The 14,319-nt window shown below is 37.9% G+C and overlaps 4 protein-coding genes across 8 annotated transcripts; 2 read left to right on the top strand and 2 right to left on the bottom strand.

Annotated features, from left to right (window-relative positions):
* Nucleotides 1–776: 776 nt before the first annotated feature.
* On the bottom strand, nucleotides 777–3,317 carry LOC117629525. 3 transcript variants are annotated; one of them, XM_034362031.1, is made up of 4 exons: nucleotides 2,605–3,317; nucleotides 2,286–2,495; nucleotides 1,347–1,610; nucleotides 777–1,059 (listed from the first exon to the last, which is right to left on the bottom strand). In XM_034362031.1, the coding sequence occupies exons 1-4, from the start codon at nucleotides 2,608–2,610 to the stop codon at nucleotides 1,009–1,011; spliced, it is 531 nt and encodes a 176-aa protein (XP_034217922.1). In that variant the 5' UTR covers nucleotides 2,611–3,317; the 3' UTR covers nucleotides 777–1,008. The 3 variants fall into 3 exon arrangements, with proteins under 3 accessions (XP_034217922.1, XP_034217921.1, XP_034217920.1); XM_034362030.1 differs by having other exon boundaries at nucleotides 1,347–1,613; nucleotides 2,286–2,492; nucleotides 2,605–3,314; XM_034362029.1 differs by having other exon boundaries at nucleotides 1,347–1,613; nucleotides 2,605–3,312.
* A 2,781-nt stretch (nucleotides 3,318–6,098) lies between these two features.
* On the top strand, nucleotides 6,099–7,939 carry LOC117631571 (transcription factor MYB113-like). Its single transcript, XM_034364804.1, has 3 exons — nucleotides 6,099–6,478; nucleotides 7,020–7,149; nucleotides 7,241–7,939. The coding sequence occupies exons 1-3, from the start codon at nucleotides 6,379–6,381 to the stop codon at nucleotides 7,803–7,805; spliced, it is 795 nt and encodes a 264-aa protein (XP_034220695.1). The 5' UTR covers nucleotides 6,099–6,378; the 3' UTR covers nucleotides 7,806–7,939.
* A 205-nt stretch (nucleotides 7,940–8,144) lies between these two features.
* On the top strand, nucleotides 8,145–11,869 carry LOC117631271. Of its 3 annotated transcripts, XM_034364322.1 has the most exons (8): nucleotides 8,149–8,486; nucleotides 8,919–9,239; nucleotides 9,338–9,512; nucleotides 9,905–10,082; nucleotides 10,180–10,263; nucleotides 10,541–10,648; nucleotides 10,891–11,160; nucleotides 11,592–11,869. In XM_034364322.1, exons 1-8 carry the CDS (start codon nucleotides 8,306–8,308, stop codon nucleotides 11,688–11,690), a joined length of 1,416 nt encoding a protein of 471 aa, XP_034220213.1. In that variant the 5' UTR covers nucleotides 8,149–8,305; the 3' UTR covers nucleotides 11,691–11,869. The 3 variants fall into 3 exon arrangements, with proteins under 3 accessions (XP_034220212.1, XP_034220213.1, XP_034220214.1); XM_034364321.1 differs by having other exon boundaries at nucleotides 8,145–8,486; nucleotides 10,891–11,869; XM_034364323.1 differs by lacking the exon at nucleotides 8,149–8,486 and adding an exon at nucleotides 8,502–8,702 and having other exon boundaries at nucleotides 10,891–11,869.
* LOC117631272 (bidirectional sugar transporter NEC1-like) lies at nucleotides 11,667–13,611 on the bottom strand. The gene is made up of 6 exons (XM_034364324.1): nucleotides 13,433–13,611; nucleotides 13,115–13,151; nucleotides 12,799–13,009; nucleotides 12,493–12,654; nucleotides 12,282–12,401; nucleotides 11,667–12,175 (listed from the first exon to the last, which is right to left on the bottom strand). The coding sequence occupies exons 1-6, from the start codon at nucleotides 13,479–13,481 to the stop codon at nucleotides 12,017–12,019; spliced, it is 738 nt and encodes a 245-aa protein (XP_034220215.1). The 5' UTR covers nucleotides 13,482–13,611; the 3' UTR covers nucleotides 11,667–12,016.
* Between the last annotated feature and the right edge of the window lie 708 nt (nucleotides 13,612–14,319).

The following is a 14,319-nucleotide window of genomic DNA, read 5'->3' on the forward strand; positions in this document are numbered from 1 at the left end:
CATGAAAATGTTTAATACAACTTTATTCTCTGCTTAAAGAATGTTTATGATAATGAAAGTTCCAAAATCAGCGGGCATCGAAATTTTAGATCCCTTGTTTTGTGCAGTCTTCTTCTTCTTCTTCTTCTCCTTTTCCCGGCCCAAAATATGGACTTTTGAAAAAAGAAACAAACTGGGGACTGGTCCGACTGGTGGTGTTGCATGCAAAAACCAGAGATACAACCAAAAGAGTGGCTCCTCAACTCAACCAAAGAATATTCTTATTTTTAAGCTTTTTCAAGTGCTTTCTTATCAGCATGTTGAGCACCCATCTGAGGGAGACATGACATAGACATACTACTTACTGGTTTATATCTATAAATTATAATTGGTGGACCAACACAAACATTGTTTCAGTAACTAACAAGAATAATTGAAGATGGGCAGAAAGTCAAGATATTTGGAAGCAGAAGCAAAAGCAAGATAAGGAAAAAGAAGCCTGGAAATCTCCTCAAGGGCCCAAAACTTAAAAAGAAGCCCAACTTACAAGTCTAAACAACACTAGAATAATTATACCTAAAACAAATGACTTGACTCGACTCCGCAGAGCAGACTAAGTACCAGTTGCCAGTTGGATTGGAGGGGGGTGGGTGGGAAGGCAAGAGGGTCCATTCCGGGAGTAATGATTAAATGAAAGAGTCTGGCTTTCAATTATTTCCAACTTGTTTCTCTCAATTTCCATATCTTTTTATTGGCATTATTAGATAACAAAATTGTGAAGAAAAGGGAAACTGAGATAAAGAAAGCTACAAAAGCTGGCATTAACAGATCTAATTTCGATATCATTTCTTAGATTGGTTCCATCTCATCTCATACAATACAAGACTTACAAGTACAAGACACATGCTGAGGAAAAACAACATACAAAAACACAGATAGCACTGATGAGAATGAGATCAGCTTTCCTTTGTAAGTAGGATTTAGTGATGAGGGAGAGAGAGAGAGAGAGCAGTGCTGGATATCCCAGATTCATGAAGCACATGCTGGCACCAAGCAACAAAGCAATCCCAGCATTTTCTTCTACAAAAACAAAACATATTAAAGTCAAGTGTGTTGAAAAACATCAAAAGACAGAGTTAGTATGATGTCACATCCTAGATAAGAGTCCATAATGGGTTTGAAATTAAGAGCCGCTCTGGAGGCCATCATGATATGAAACTCAGTGCATTGCATGCATCAAATTCACATCTTCTTTTCTTCTTTTCTTCTTTTCTTCTTTTTTGGTGAGAATACATCACACTTTTTTGACTTATTAAATTTCAGGAAAAATAAAAAATAATATATAAGAGAAGAAGAAAGACACACACCCGCTTGGTCTTATGGAGAAGCTCAGGGGGGATTTTGTAGAGATCTTCGTCCACGGGCTTTGGAGGCCTAGTGGGGAAACGAGGGGGTACTCTCGGAACGGCGTCGTTCGAGCGAGTGCGATTTGATTGTTGAACTTGATATTCGTAGTGTTTAGTTGGCGGTTGCGTCACGTCACAGACCTTAGCTTGCTGCTTCTTTTGCTCCGTGACATGCGCACGCGGGCCTCGCTTTTCCCTCGTCCCTACTCTTGTTGTTGCTGCCTGCTGCTGCAATATTTCCCAAAACAGCATTCTCATAAATTCACACTTGTCCATTTCATTATTCTAATTTATATATAATCTCTCTCAATCACATTAATGTGGTGCATACTTGTTTCTTTGTTTGGTCACCAAGAAAATCAATATATACTTTCAAACAAAATGTGTCAACTAAAATCTTAGTCTCATAACCACCACCACCAGCACTTACTTTCGGGTGAGATTCTAAACTACTGTAATGTAAGGGAATGTGTTTGAATAATTGACGAGACATTAGTACCTTGACTGGCCTAACTCACATTTGCGGATGGATGCTCTTGAAACTGGGTAATTTTGGTTAGAGGAATCAGTTGCCACTTAAATCAGTCTATCTTCACATTAATTCAAAGAATAAAAGAGGCCTACCTCGCTAGAGATAGAGAAGCTAGCTCAGTTTGGGTCATAGGTGAAATTAATTAGCCCCCAAATGAAATGACAATGGACCAAAATAAAGTCCTGGGCAATATTGTTCTCTAATTTTGGAATGAATGAAAGATATATCATTTCACACTCATTTTGTACGGAAAATATCCCCAGCAGGAGCAGCACACTAAACATGCAAATGCAATGGGAATGAAAACAAGACAAAGTAAAAAAAGCAGACAATAAAAAAGAAAGTTGAATGGAGATTAAAGGCAGAACCTTTCGAGAGGGTTTAGGCTTGTTGAGATGATTAACAGCATACAAGTCAGCAGGATGCACGTAGGCATCAGCACTTTCACCAGAGGAAGAGCTGAATCTGATCAAACCGGCCTGTCTTGCGCACTCGAAATACTGGGTGATTGGCAGTTCGTTTGCATAATCCCAGTCTCCAAATGCCGGTATTTGACCACTCCTTTTATAGTAGTCCTGCTGATCACCATATATTCACAACCCAATAAATAAAACCATGAAACAAACATTAAAACCAAATAATAATTAAAAAAGAGGAAAGCCATTGATGGTATGGAGAAGAACTTACATCCATTGTTTTGTTTATGGGTTGTGTTGTTGTGAACACTGGTTTTTGCAGAAAATGCCAATAAATAAAGGTGGGATATTTTTGAATGGAAAAGTAGGGAGAAAGGTAGATGAAATTAAAGGGGAGGGAGGGGAATGGAGCAAAAAGGTCAAAAAGGGGCCTGGGTCTGGGTCTGGGGTGATTCCTGAGAGGGGGGGCTCAGGCTCAGAGAGGATATAAATTATGGTCAGAGTTAAAGAGAGAGAATCTAGGAAAAAGAGAGAGAGAGACGATCTTCAAATCTTGGTCCTTGCTGCTACTAGTTTTGTAGCATATACATACATACATACACAGTAATAGTAGCAGCACAGGCTCTGAGTCTGAACAAAGAAAGACAGCTTAGAATTAGATGTCCTAGTCATAGGCAAGGGGAGAAAAAAGGCAGTAACAAAGGAGCCTTGTTTTAGGGAGATGGGCACTGTTGCCTCTGCAATATACGTTTACAGTTTGCAGCAGCAGCAACTACACTACAGTAAGTATACTGTATAGGGGGAGAGAGAGAGAGAGAGAGAGAGAGTTAAAAGCTACTTTTGGATTGCTTTGTGGTAGTTGACGATGTTTATCCAACTCCTCAATCTGGAAATGCCACATTGCCACCGTGCCTGTGATTAAAAGATGGGTTTTCCTCGGTCCACGCAGTAGACTGGTAGGTGGACCCCACATTCCTAGGGGTTCCCCCACCCTCCCCACCCTAAGATGAGAAATGTGAATTATCTTTTTCTTTCGACTCTTCTCTTCTCTTGCAGAAAAAGAAATCTGAGAACGGTAACGGGTGGGTGGGTGCGACTGTGCGTGTGTGACAAAGGTGAAAAAGGATTAGAATATTTATTTTATTTATAATGCCAGGCTGCCAGCCAAGTATAATTATTAATTTATATATATATATATATATATATGTAGTGTAAGGTCTGCTGCCAAACTTGCTTCGCTTTACTGTTTGGACTTGGATTTTGGAGGTGGTTCTATTCTAGCTACTAAAAAGTCACTTTCGGGAAGAAGCGCTTTTCGAGAAGTTCACCCCCACCATTTTGGGATCTTGTCCGTTTCCCAGCCCGAATCCAGCAAACAGTATTTGCCATTTGCAACAGCAGCTGTCATGTGGATTGTGAACAGCGATATAACCTGGACAACAATACTAGCTAAAAAGACCACAACCCAAATACACTATTTGCAACAGCAGCAAGTTAGAATGGATTTGGACTTACCCAATACCCAGACCCATTTGTAATTGGGCTTCAACCGACCCATAAACTGATATTGAATCAGGGTTAACCCTGCACTGCCCTGCCCCTGCTCAGCAGCAAGCAACAGTGCTAGTGGAAATTGGATAGTCAAATCCTAGAAGTTGGAATCAAGTGAATAAAATAAAAAAGACCAAAACAAGAACAGCAGCACCCACCAATGCCACAAGTTCATGTGAATATATGCCTGCTGTGAATCTGGGATTGCAAAAACAAACATTATTAATACATTACAGTCAAAATTAAGTGTTGAAAAACATCCTCAGATGACATTGCACCCTTATTTTATAGGACAAAAGAAAGAAAAACAAAAGTTCGTCAACCGCGGCAGAACGCAAGGGAGGCAAAGGCGTGGAGGAAATCGAGGAGTGTAAAAGTTTTGACTCTTTCCTTCTTCTTTCTTTGGTTGTGCCTTAAATTTATTAGCAGCAGCATGATTATGGTTTCAATGTTGAAGTTGGTTTCGGTGGAGAAATTGTTAAATAACTTTGACTCCAAGGCACTGCTTTGGGGATCGTGCAAATGTCTTGTATATATATTGTTGACCAATCTCATGTCATGCACAAGGAAAGGATGCCACGAGTAACACACCGGAAGCAGACGTGTTTTGCTAAGAGTCTTAGCCTGTGGCCGGGGGGAGGGTGGGTGTGGGCCCCACAACATTGAAGACGAAGAAGAAGGAAGGAGTGAGTGTGTGTCTGTAAAAGTCAACAATGTCATGTATTGATAATTCCACAGCACAGCGTAAGCTGAGCTGACAGAGACGACAAATGTCTCAGTGCTAAACGACGTTAGCAACCGACCAATGAGTTAATAAAAAGGATGCCACAATTCACCCATTTATTCACATTTCACAACCACAAAGCCTTTTCACGTGGGATGACCACTAAAATAAAAGCCCCCTTCTTTCTTCTCCTCATCATCTTATTTTTCTCTCTCTATGGTCACCTAACGCGTTAATGCCTCATACATATAGTGGTGTGGTTTATATAGGGTCTTCACTTTTATTAAAACTCTACTCTATAATATAGTTACTTTCTGTTCCGGCGTGGTCAGGCCGAAAAGAGGGAAATACTTTCCTACTATTATTAGCACTCTAAAAAAAAGTATTCATGTTTTTTTCGTATAAAAACATAAGAGAGAAATTATACGTAAATGAGAGTGAGGCGACCCACTAAGGAAAAGGTTTGGGCTAGATGTTTCTTCATTTGGGTTTTTATTGGGCTTACATCTATCAAAAAACTATGTAACGGGGTAGCCCATAAAAATCTTTACGTTGATCCCTTTTGTTTTGGTCAATCACTTTGATATTAATTTCGTTGATCTATTGGGATGATTGTGAGGTATATATGTTATGTTTGTTAACCCTCAGCCTCAGAGTTATTGCTTGAACAAATATTTGGATGCATGTTGGTAGTGACAAGTGAGGGTCACTTTCAGTCTTTAATAGATTTATGTGATTCTAGCTTTGTTTAGTTATGTTATAATAAAAAATAATTGCTTAAAAAACTAATTAATGGGGCAATCAGGAGTTGCATTGCAGGGGTTGAAGGTTGGAAAACATTAATCTGCACTGCGTGCCAGAATATCTCAATGTTTGCATGTGGGCTTGTAGTTTTCAGAGGACAATATTGCATATGATTGTCATGTCGTTTTCAATGTCACCAGCCAAGCTTCCCAGATTTAAAGACCGGTGAAGTACTATATCATCAAGCCAGGCTAGGCCAGGCTAGGCTAGGCTAGCTACACGACAGAGCTGACACAATAATATATCGACAAACTGATCAAACACTGAATCAAATTGCTGCCTGCGCCTCAAAATCAGGACACTTTTGTTTTGTGAATAGCCAAGATTTCAGATAAAATATGTGGTCCAGTCCAGTTTTATACGCATGCAATGCAATGCAAATTCAATGCAAATGCATGGTCCTTGCACCTTTGCTTCTTTCATATTCATATGGACTGCATGATATAACATTATTAATTGACATGGCGGTCCCTCCCTTTTGGCTCTCTGATCTGTCACCTGTGCGCATGTCTGATCGAGTCCATCGATACATATTTAAGTGCTCTCCTCCCCTCCTATATAAGTTGCAGAAATTTGAGTTTAAGAGTCAACTAGCAGCTAGAAAATAACAGGCAGATGCAGCAGCAACAGACTTTAATTTGAAGATATGTATATATAGCGCTGTTATTAATTTGGCCAAATTTTGAAAAAGATGTATCGCAAAAGACATAATAATGCTGCCTCATTATAAACATACATAGAGCCACACTGTCGTAGAAAGAAGATGGACCATTGGCCATGTTCTAACTTTCTAATTCATGTGGATATGCGTTTGCTGTAGGCTTTCGTTTTGGTGTGTTAGGCACCAGAAAAGAACAAGGACAAAAAAGTAGAATATATATGGTGTATATGTATAAGTCGTTGGGATCAGATGAGACATGAGAGAGTAGAGATTTAGTATCAGGATTCAGGAGGGGAGATCAAGAGATGGGTGGCATTCCATGGACAAGGGAAGAAGATCAATTGCTCAGGAAATGCGTAGAGCAGTATGGAGAAGGCAAATGGCATCGTGTCCCTCTCTTGGCTGGTATGCCAATTAACTTCATTCTATTGCTTTAATTATTTCACAACTTTTTCCATCATTATTATTCTAATTGGATTTTTCAATGAGTACTGATCAATTTCTTCTTTTGACATGAAACTTATGACTTAATTATTCAACTTGTTCAATTAATGCAATCTGACAATTACAGGCTAAATTTACAAGCAGGGTCGGAGTTTCGGATATAATTTTACCAAGATGGTTTATACTCAAATATAAAAATAAAAACTTTCTCGAATTAAACTAACCTCAAGTGATATGAAATGAGTGGGGCGAAAAAAAGTTGCATCTTGTCAATATGCATAGAAATTAGAAAAGGTTGGGTCATACCACTTCTATATATAATTTCATGCATGCTACAGGGAAATTCTTCCTCATAGCTTTAAGGTAGGTGTTGTATTGTGCAAAATCAAATATATACATTTCAACTTTCCTATGCAATAATGCAACACACATTTTCGTAAGAGGCATTTTGGTTGGGTTCTTTGTGAATTTATCTGCATGGTTGGATTGTGGTGTGTTAAAGGTCTAAACAGGTGCCGTAAGAGCTGTAGGCTGAGGTGGTTAAACTATCTCCGCCCAAACATCAAGAGAGGGAGCTTTGAAGAAGAGGAAGTTGATCTCATCATCAAGCTCCACAAGCTCTTAGGAAATAGGCAAGTGAATAGCATTCCTCTATTACATATATAATGTAGTAATCACTCGTAAACCGCACGCATCTAGAAACCCGAGAAATTTATTTTTCAGGTGGTCATTAGTTGCAGCTAGACTGCCGGGAAGGACCGGTAACGATGTGAAGAACTACTGGAATTGTCACTTGAGCAAGAAGCTAAATGCTCAAGAAGCTGAAGACAAGAACAAGCATTGTGCAAGGACTGTGCAAGTCATGAGACCCCCAGCCTCAAACTATGCCAGCACAGACTCAAAGAGGCCATATTCAACAGCTCTAGACCAAGCTCCAAGTAACAATTTTTGTCAACCAGTTAGTCTACTAGCACGAGAAGGGAGCAGCAGCAGCAGCAGCACACAAATTCCAACGCCAATGCCAATGCCGTGCTATATTGGAGATGGCCAGAATCAGATTTTTCAGGCAGAGCATGATGAGAGCAACAAGAATGTTCCAAGCGTGGAAGAAGAAGATATTAATGATGGGATTAATATGGGTGATTTTCCAATGGAGGGCCTTCCATTTAAAGGAGTTAGAGAACATGATCAAGATGATGATGCTGCTGATGATGGGGTCCACAACCACAACAAATGGGAATGGGACGACTCCATCTTGGGTGACGTGGACCTCTGGACTCATTGTTAAGTAGTTAATTAGAGAGTGATTTGCTCTGCTTAATTAGGTGTTCATGATTAGTATATGTGTACGTGAGATGATGATTATTTATTTATGATATCAGAATAATTTATGTACGTGAGTGATGGTAATGTTTCTGAAGAAAGAGGTGACCTGAATAATGATCTAATTGTGTAAAAATATATGCTTCTTCTGCATGTATTAAATTACTACAAAAATTTCCTCATTATAAAAACCTCAGAGAAAATTTAGAAAAAAAAAGGTAAAAGAAAATTATAATTTTACATTGAAAAGTGTTATAAAACTAAAGAGAATCGTAGAGAGAATTGAGATAGAGAGTACGGAAATCTGATATTTTCTTTAGGACTTTTGTTCTGTCAATTACAATGAAGGGATGGAGTCGACTTATAGGCAAAGTCTCTTAGCTTCCTGTGGATGTGCAAATCATATATTCCGGATTTCATTTCCACGCTACTTTCATCGCGAAGTTCTTCATTATTTCCAAATATATGGGCTCCACTCAAAACTTTACAACAAAAAAGTTTTTTGTTTTTTGTTTTTTAATAGAGAAACTTAAAATGCAATGCAAACCAAAGAGTAAAGCGTTGGTAAAGAAGAAGAAGTGGCGATTGAGCACATCCATTTTCATCTTCATCATTTCCGAGGTCCCATCGTGCTTGTATAAGTTTGGTCTGTCTTTCAACTTTTCACATCTATCTGCTATGAATCAATAATCTGCTCTGTTTTGTGTGAATATGAATTCGACTCTGTGATAGATATGAAATCAATTTCATAGAGAACCCAGTGAAAGTCTCGTGTGATAGTTGCTTGCTGCTGAATGATCAATTTCATAGGAACGAAACCGAGTATAATCAGACTCTCACTTTACGATTATAGGAAGAAAAGGTTTCAATTTACTTTAATTTCCCACTTGTTCTCAGCTCGGAAATGGATCAGGGGCTGAGATTAATGTGATTTTCTTCAATAAACATGAGAAAGGATACTTCTTGCTGTTTAGTTAGACTCTTCTAACTTCTAACCTTGTCCAATATAAACATGAGCAAGCATTGCAATTTTTTCATCAACTTATTTTTTTGGCCTCACTTTGATCTTTTCTTTCAGGTGTAAGTGCTAGATTTATAATGGCTTACATCCCACCGCACAAGCGGCATTCAAAGGAATCGGAGAGCCCGTTGCCAACTCCGGAGCTACTTGCTCCTCAATTCAAGAAAAAATTGAATTTGCGATCATCTAAGTCTAATGCGGATTGGGATGGAATGGTAATTTATGCAAACCATGCTAGATCGAGATGGTGCGTCATTGGTTTGGATGATGAGAACCAGTTTCCATCTTCTGTTAATCTTGAGCCCATTTCCTTGGAAACCACTGAGAGTAGAACTGGAGAAAAGCGTCTAGCTTTAATTAATACTAGTCTAGATAAGGGTTAGTGCTCTAATATTTCTTTTAGTGCATTTATCTTGTAATTTTCTTTTGCTTACTTGGTCTGTTTGTTTTTGTTGTTCTTTGTTGATACTTGATAGAAGTTAGTGAGGTGAAATGGTACTTGCCAAAGAGCCCTTGGGTATCGTTAGCAGAAAATGTGCTGGAAGACCTACTTTCTTCTTTTGAAAATGTGAAGAATGATATGAAGTGCCCAAAGCTTGAACAAGTAAAGCCGTCGTTGGTTGCTAGAGTGGGAAAAGTACTTTTTCAGAGGTTAGATTTCCTTCTTATATAATTGCTGCTATTGAGCTTATTGTGCCATTCATTCACTTGATTCATGCGTTTATCCTTCTTTTGAGCCTAAGAATATTGGTTGGCTAGATTTTGGCATTTTTATCTTAGGAGATAGGATACCAAGTTGGACAGTGAAGCAGGATTCTGAAACCCTGCCTTTGTTTTTCTGTATAGTGTAGATACTAAACCGTACTTACCACGACACTAATTCACACCTTACTTAATACAATAATTTGTTGATTTTGATGCTTGGTTACTGTCAATCATCTCATATTTTGTACTAGTTCTGTAGCAATGGAAAACCATGTTATATTCCTTAGTTGTACATGAGCAGATCTAAACCAAATGTTATTGGAATCTTTGTAATTCAGGAGCCCTTCAGTTAACATGGAATCTATCAGAAATAATTTGGATACTGAAATCTTGAAACAGTGGAAGAGGTCATTTTACACGAATCTTCCTGTTTCATATAAGGAAAACATTCTAAAGGAAGTTGTCCCAAACATTGGAGTTGATTTTGAAGAGGAGAAAGATGGATACCGAGTAAAGGTATTTCTTTTTGCATACACATCAACTTACTGAATTCATGCTTTCCATATTTCGGATTTTGTCTATTGAATCCCTCATTTATTTCCTTCTTGTCTAGTTATCCGATTCAACAAGACCAGATTCAATTCTCTCCTGCAAATGTAGTGTAATGAAAGAACATGGAAAGCTACAACTTTACAAGGTAAGTTTTCTAATTCATGTAAACTAAATTGGATGAAACAAATCATGATTTTGTTGCCATGTTATTGACTAAATATAGTTTATTGTACTGCAAAATACCAGTGTTGTATAAGAAAATTAAATGGTCATCAGGTGAATGTGATTAAACTCTCCAGTTTTTTGAATAAAGTATGATGGACTCTGCAAATCCCTTGACTCTCTCCTCCCTTGTTTTTCCCTGTTGCTTCTTGTACAGTCTGTTTATTGGGACTTACATCAAAATGTCAGCTTTCTTTCAGATTGAACTAAATCAACTTCGTGACATGGTCATAGACATATCATGCCCTAATAAGAATCTGGACCTGAGAGTGATGCTATGCACAAAGAGACCTGTAACAGCTCTGAGTGTAAGTTTCTTAACTGAATACCTTTTAAACTTTTCAGTTCTATTCTTTGTTGTTTTGGGGGAAGAAGTTCAAGGAATTAATTATAATCTATTTAGTATAGATCCACAATTGAAACAGATGAGAGAAATTGTTGAAATGCTAATAATGTGGTGGGACAATGAGGGTTAACCACATTGGATCCCTGGATGAACTTGCATCTTGGATTGAGGTTCTGTGATCAGATTAATCCATTTCTATTTCAGGATGACGAGATGCAAAGCATTAGGGATCTGATTAGTTCTGCGGTTCTAGATCCAGATGTGAAGGGTGGGTTGAGATGGCCCCTGGGGAAGGAGTCTTCTGGAGATAGATACAAAGTTGTTGGGATTTGGCACGTAATAGCTAATATGTATACAAATCCATCATTAAGACTGAAGGTAAGACATGCTGATCGATTTGATTTTAGGACCTCAACTGGGGAAGCTACCTGGGAGGTTAGTCTGATGTTGAAAAAGGTCGTGTCAAAGTTACAGGTAAGTGCCTGCCTTTTCTCTGGGATATTTTCCTATTCCCACTGTATATACTATATTCGTCTAGGCATTGGAGAGACCTCATTTTTGTCTGACTTCAGTGTGCTACTAGAATTCAATAGTTCTGAATTTTTAAGCTCAACCAGCATTTTAAATCATGCTTGCAAAACCGTCCTCTTCCTCCTCATCTTCTTTAAATAAATAAAACGTAGTGCTAGTACTGTGCTATTAATAAGGATGATGTCTCATGGAACAAATATCCATTCAGCATCAACTGAATAAAATTGTAGTTCAGACCTCTTCTGAAAATTGGATAGTTTCCCCTCATAGTTACTAGGGTGATGCTTATTTAGCTTTGCCTCAATGACATTGAACTTGATTATTCGTACAATCATCAAAGATTTAGCTTTACCTCCTTTTCTTTCAATTTTCAGGAAGAGAAGGTTGAAGTCAGCTCGATTTCTGAAATTCTCGAGGAAAATATGAGGATGATATGGGACAACTTCTTGTGCTCTGAACATTTTCTAATATGAAATCGCATGTTGTGAATCACTGTATTCTAAGTCTTCCCTTTTCCACATAAACTAATGGCATCACCTTCGCTGGAAGGCTTTATTTGCCAAATTATTGCCATGGTGACAGACACAATTATATGTTTGTATTATACACTATAGATATTCATATATAAGCAACAAAAATATCAAATTACATATGGCTAGAATTATAGGTTATGATCAATCTTCAATGTTTCTTGAGCTTATGTAGTAGGAACTATATGTGGTTGTCGTTCGATTCCTGCTGCTGCTGCTGATTGAGGACATACGTAGTCTGCATCAATTTATCTGCTCTGGGAAAATCACTAACAGTACTGCGCATCAGCTTCGGGCGGTTGCGGCTCATGAAACTTCTTCATCTCTTGACTGCCTTTATTTTCTGCATCATTTTTCCCTGAATTCTTGTATGTGAGGTAGAGGATCATTTGAGCGACGCCTAATAAGAATCCCAACACATTTGGTAACTGGCCATCCAATGACCGTGTCAAATTAATATAGCATAACAATGAATTAATTTGCCTCAAGTCAAACCCAAGAAATGAAATTAGAAATTGGTACTAGTTTACTTACTGCAATGTAATAATCCTTTGTGAAGAGGCCGTAGAAGAACCACATGGTTGCACAAAGTGTGAGGAAAAATGACAAAGAAAATGGCATGTATTCTACACTGTTGGTTCTTATTACTTGCCTCTGCAATAATGTAAAATACATGTCAGCTGATTAATTTACCATACTGCTAGGTTTAAAGAAATAAGACGAAACTAATTAAGAGAAAACTTACCATGATGCTTAAAGGAGCGGCAAAGACAGCAATGTTAAACACAGCACACATCCATCCAACGATGCTAACACGCTTGGCTTCTCCTAGAAGAAAGACTGTGACCGCCATCACCAACCCAAAGGCCGCTACGTTCACCAGCAGCATCAAACTTATTGTAGTAATCTACAAGGTGTAGAAGCAGGACATCTCCGTCAAAAATAGCCCTCAAATGTTTTTTTTTTTGGTCTTTCTAAAAAACATATTATTAACGATAACATGTCAGTAACAAAATGTATAGACGAAAAATCGTCATTTAAAGGCAGTGACCTTGTCCTTCTTGGATGCATATACAATGTAGAATACGAGGTAAATAATTTCTATAACGCATCCGATGCCATTGATGCTGATGATCAAAAAGGCATTGGTCTTGAGGACACCATAATACAATAGCAGCATTGCACTAAGAAGGGCAACCACATAAGGTATGGATTGGAAGCCTTTGGATGATTTATTCTTGTATATTGTGTAAAACGTTGGTCTGAGAGAAAGATAGAGATAGAGAAATGGAGGAAACTGTTAGCCTAATGCAATTTATTCATAGAGATGTGAAGGGCAAAAATTTTCAAAAGTAAAAGGGTCTTACATTGGCGCCAAGAATACCATGAATGACACAATGTTACCTATGAATACTCAGGTCGGGTCAGAATCAGATAACAGGAATCTAAAGTAAACCAAATTATAAGTACGAATATAAATTTTAACCAACTTATAAGTATGAATATAAATTTAGGACTACTAAGGAAAATTAAAGATGTTCCATATAAATATTTTCACAACATTTTGATGATGTTTTCAGTGGTGTTTTTGCTTTTTAATAAAGCAAAAGCATTCTTTATACTTTCAATTACTGAAAAAACAACTAAAAACACAGAAATGGTTTAGAGAAAATTGAGATATATACCCAAGAGACCGAATACGAAAGCCAGTTGTTCATTACTCAAGAACTTCATTCTTTCTGCTGGTGATGATGACTAGTGAAGATGTTTTTGTATTGTTTCTTGTACTTTTTTATTTTTCTCTTTTGGTGAAGCTCTTTTCAGTGCATATGTAGTAAATTAGAAACTGAAAAAAAGCTTAAGCTCATTTCATCTTTCAGATAACTTCATTTTATAAGCAAGATAGATAAGAATTAGGTTAGGCCAACTGATTACGAAATACGTGTGACAAATTAAACCTGATTTTATTAATTATATGTGACTGAAGAAATACCTAAAGTCCTAAACCATGCAAGAGGTGGCTTGGTTATTTTGCAGGGCATCATGGCTTGCCCAGATATTATTATGCTAGGTAGATTAATGCAACGGCTAACTTATCAGATATCGTCATGTCACATCGTGTCCACCTGCCAAGAGAAATTATTGCCGCCAAATAACACCTCAAATTAATGCCTTGATGCTCTTTCACAGAAGCAACATCAAATACCCTTTTGAATCCAGTTTCCATTTAAAGACTGAGACGGCCTTTACAACACTGCTTCTTTAAGTGGCCTGTGTGCCCTTAATCTTTGCATAATTTTGCTAACATTTTAGTGTAGGATGTTAAGCACCACACATGCATGGATCTCATCTACTAATTAACTTAATTTCAACTCAATGACGATTATTTTTTGCTGCCATATATGCTAGCGGATTGACCCGATAGGGGAAAACTTTGCTAGATATCTAAAGCTCAATGTCGTTAGATTCTCAATCTCGACCACACATTCAAACAAAAATAATGATCGTGCTAAAAGTTTAGAGTAACATGACATAGTGGCTAGCCGGTGATGCTGCTTTGCTTTGTCTTTTG

This window comes from Prunus dulcis, chromosome 6 (genome assembly GCF_902201215.1).
Source record: "Prunus dulcis chromosome 6, ALMONDv2, whole genome shotgun sequence".
Classification (NCBI taxonomy): domain Eukaryota; kingdom Viridiplantae; phylum Streptophyta; class Magnoliopsida; order Rosales; family Rosaceae; genus Prunus; species Prunus dulcis.

Excerpts from the sequence above, each read along its gene's own strand:
- LOC117629525 (XM_034362029.1), bottom strand. Across the intron at positions 1,614-2,285 it reads AGCCTAAACCCTCTCGAAAG|CAGCAGGCAGCAACAACAAG; the intron begins GTTCTGCCTTTA and ends GAAATATTGCAG. Across the intron at positions 1,060-1,346 it reads TTCTCCATAAGACCAAGCGG|AAGAAAATGCTGGGATTGCT; the intron begins GTGTGTGTCTTT and ends TTGTTTTTGTAG.
- LOC117631571 (XM_034364804.1), top strand. The coding sequence starts at position 6,379 with ATGGGTGGCATTCCATGGACAAGGGAAGAAGATCAATTGCTCAGGAAA. Across the intron at positions 6,479-7,019 it reads TCGTGTCCCTCTCTTGGCTG|GTCTAAACAGGTGCCGTAAG; the intron begins GTATGCCAATTA and ends GGTGTGTTAAAG. Across the intron at positions 7,150-7,240 it reads CACAAGCTCTTAGGAAATAG|GTGGTCATTAGTTGCAGCTA; the intron begins GCAAGTGAATAG and ends TTTATTTTTCAG.
- LOC117631271 (XM_034364321.1), top strand. The coding sequence starts at position 8,306 with ATGGGCTCCACTCAAAACTTTACAACAAAAAAGTTTTTTGTTTTTTGT. Across the intron at positions 8,487-8,918 it reads ATCGTGCTTGTATAAGTTTG|GTGTAAGTGCTAGATTTATA; the intron begins GTCTGTCTTTCA and ends CTTTTCTTTCAG. Across the intron at positions 10,264-10,540 it reads GAAAGCTACAACTTTACAAG|ATTGAACTAAATCAACTTCG; the intron begins GTAAGTTTTCTA and ends GCTTTCTTTCAG.
- LOC117631272 (XM_034364324.1), bottom strand. The coding sequence starts at position 13,481 with ATGAAGTTCTTGAGTAATGAACAACTGGCTTTCGTATTCGGTCTCTTG. Across the intron at positions 13,152-13,432 it reads TTTCGTATTCGGTCTCTTGG|GTAACATTGTGTCATTCATG; the intron begins GTATATATCTCA and ends GAGTATTCATAG. Across the intron at positions 12,402-12,492 it reads CCGCTCCTTTAAGCATCATG|AGGCAAGTAATAAGAACCAA; the intron begins GTAAGTTTTCTC and ends ACATTATTGCAG.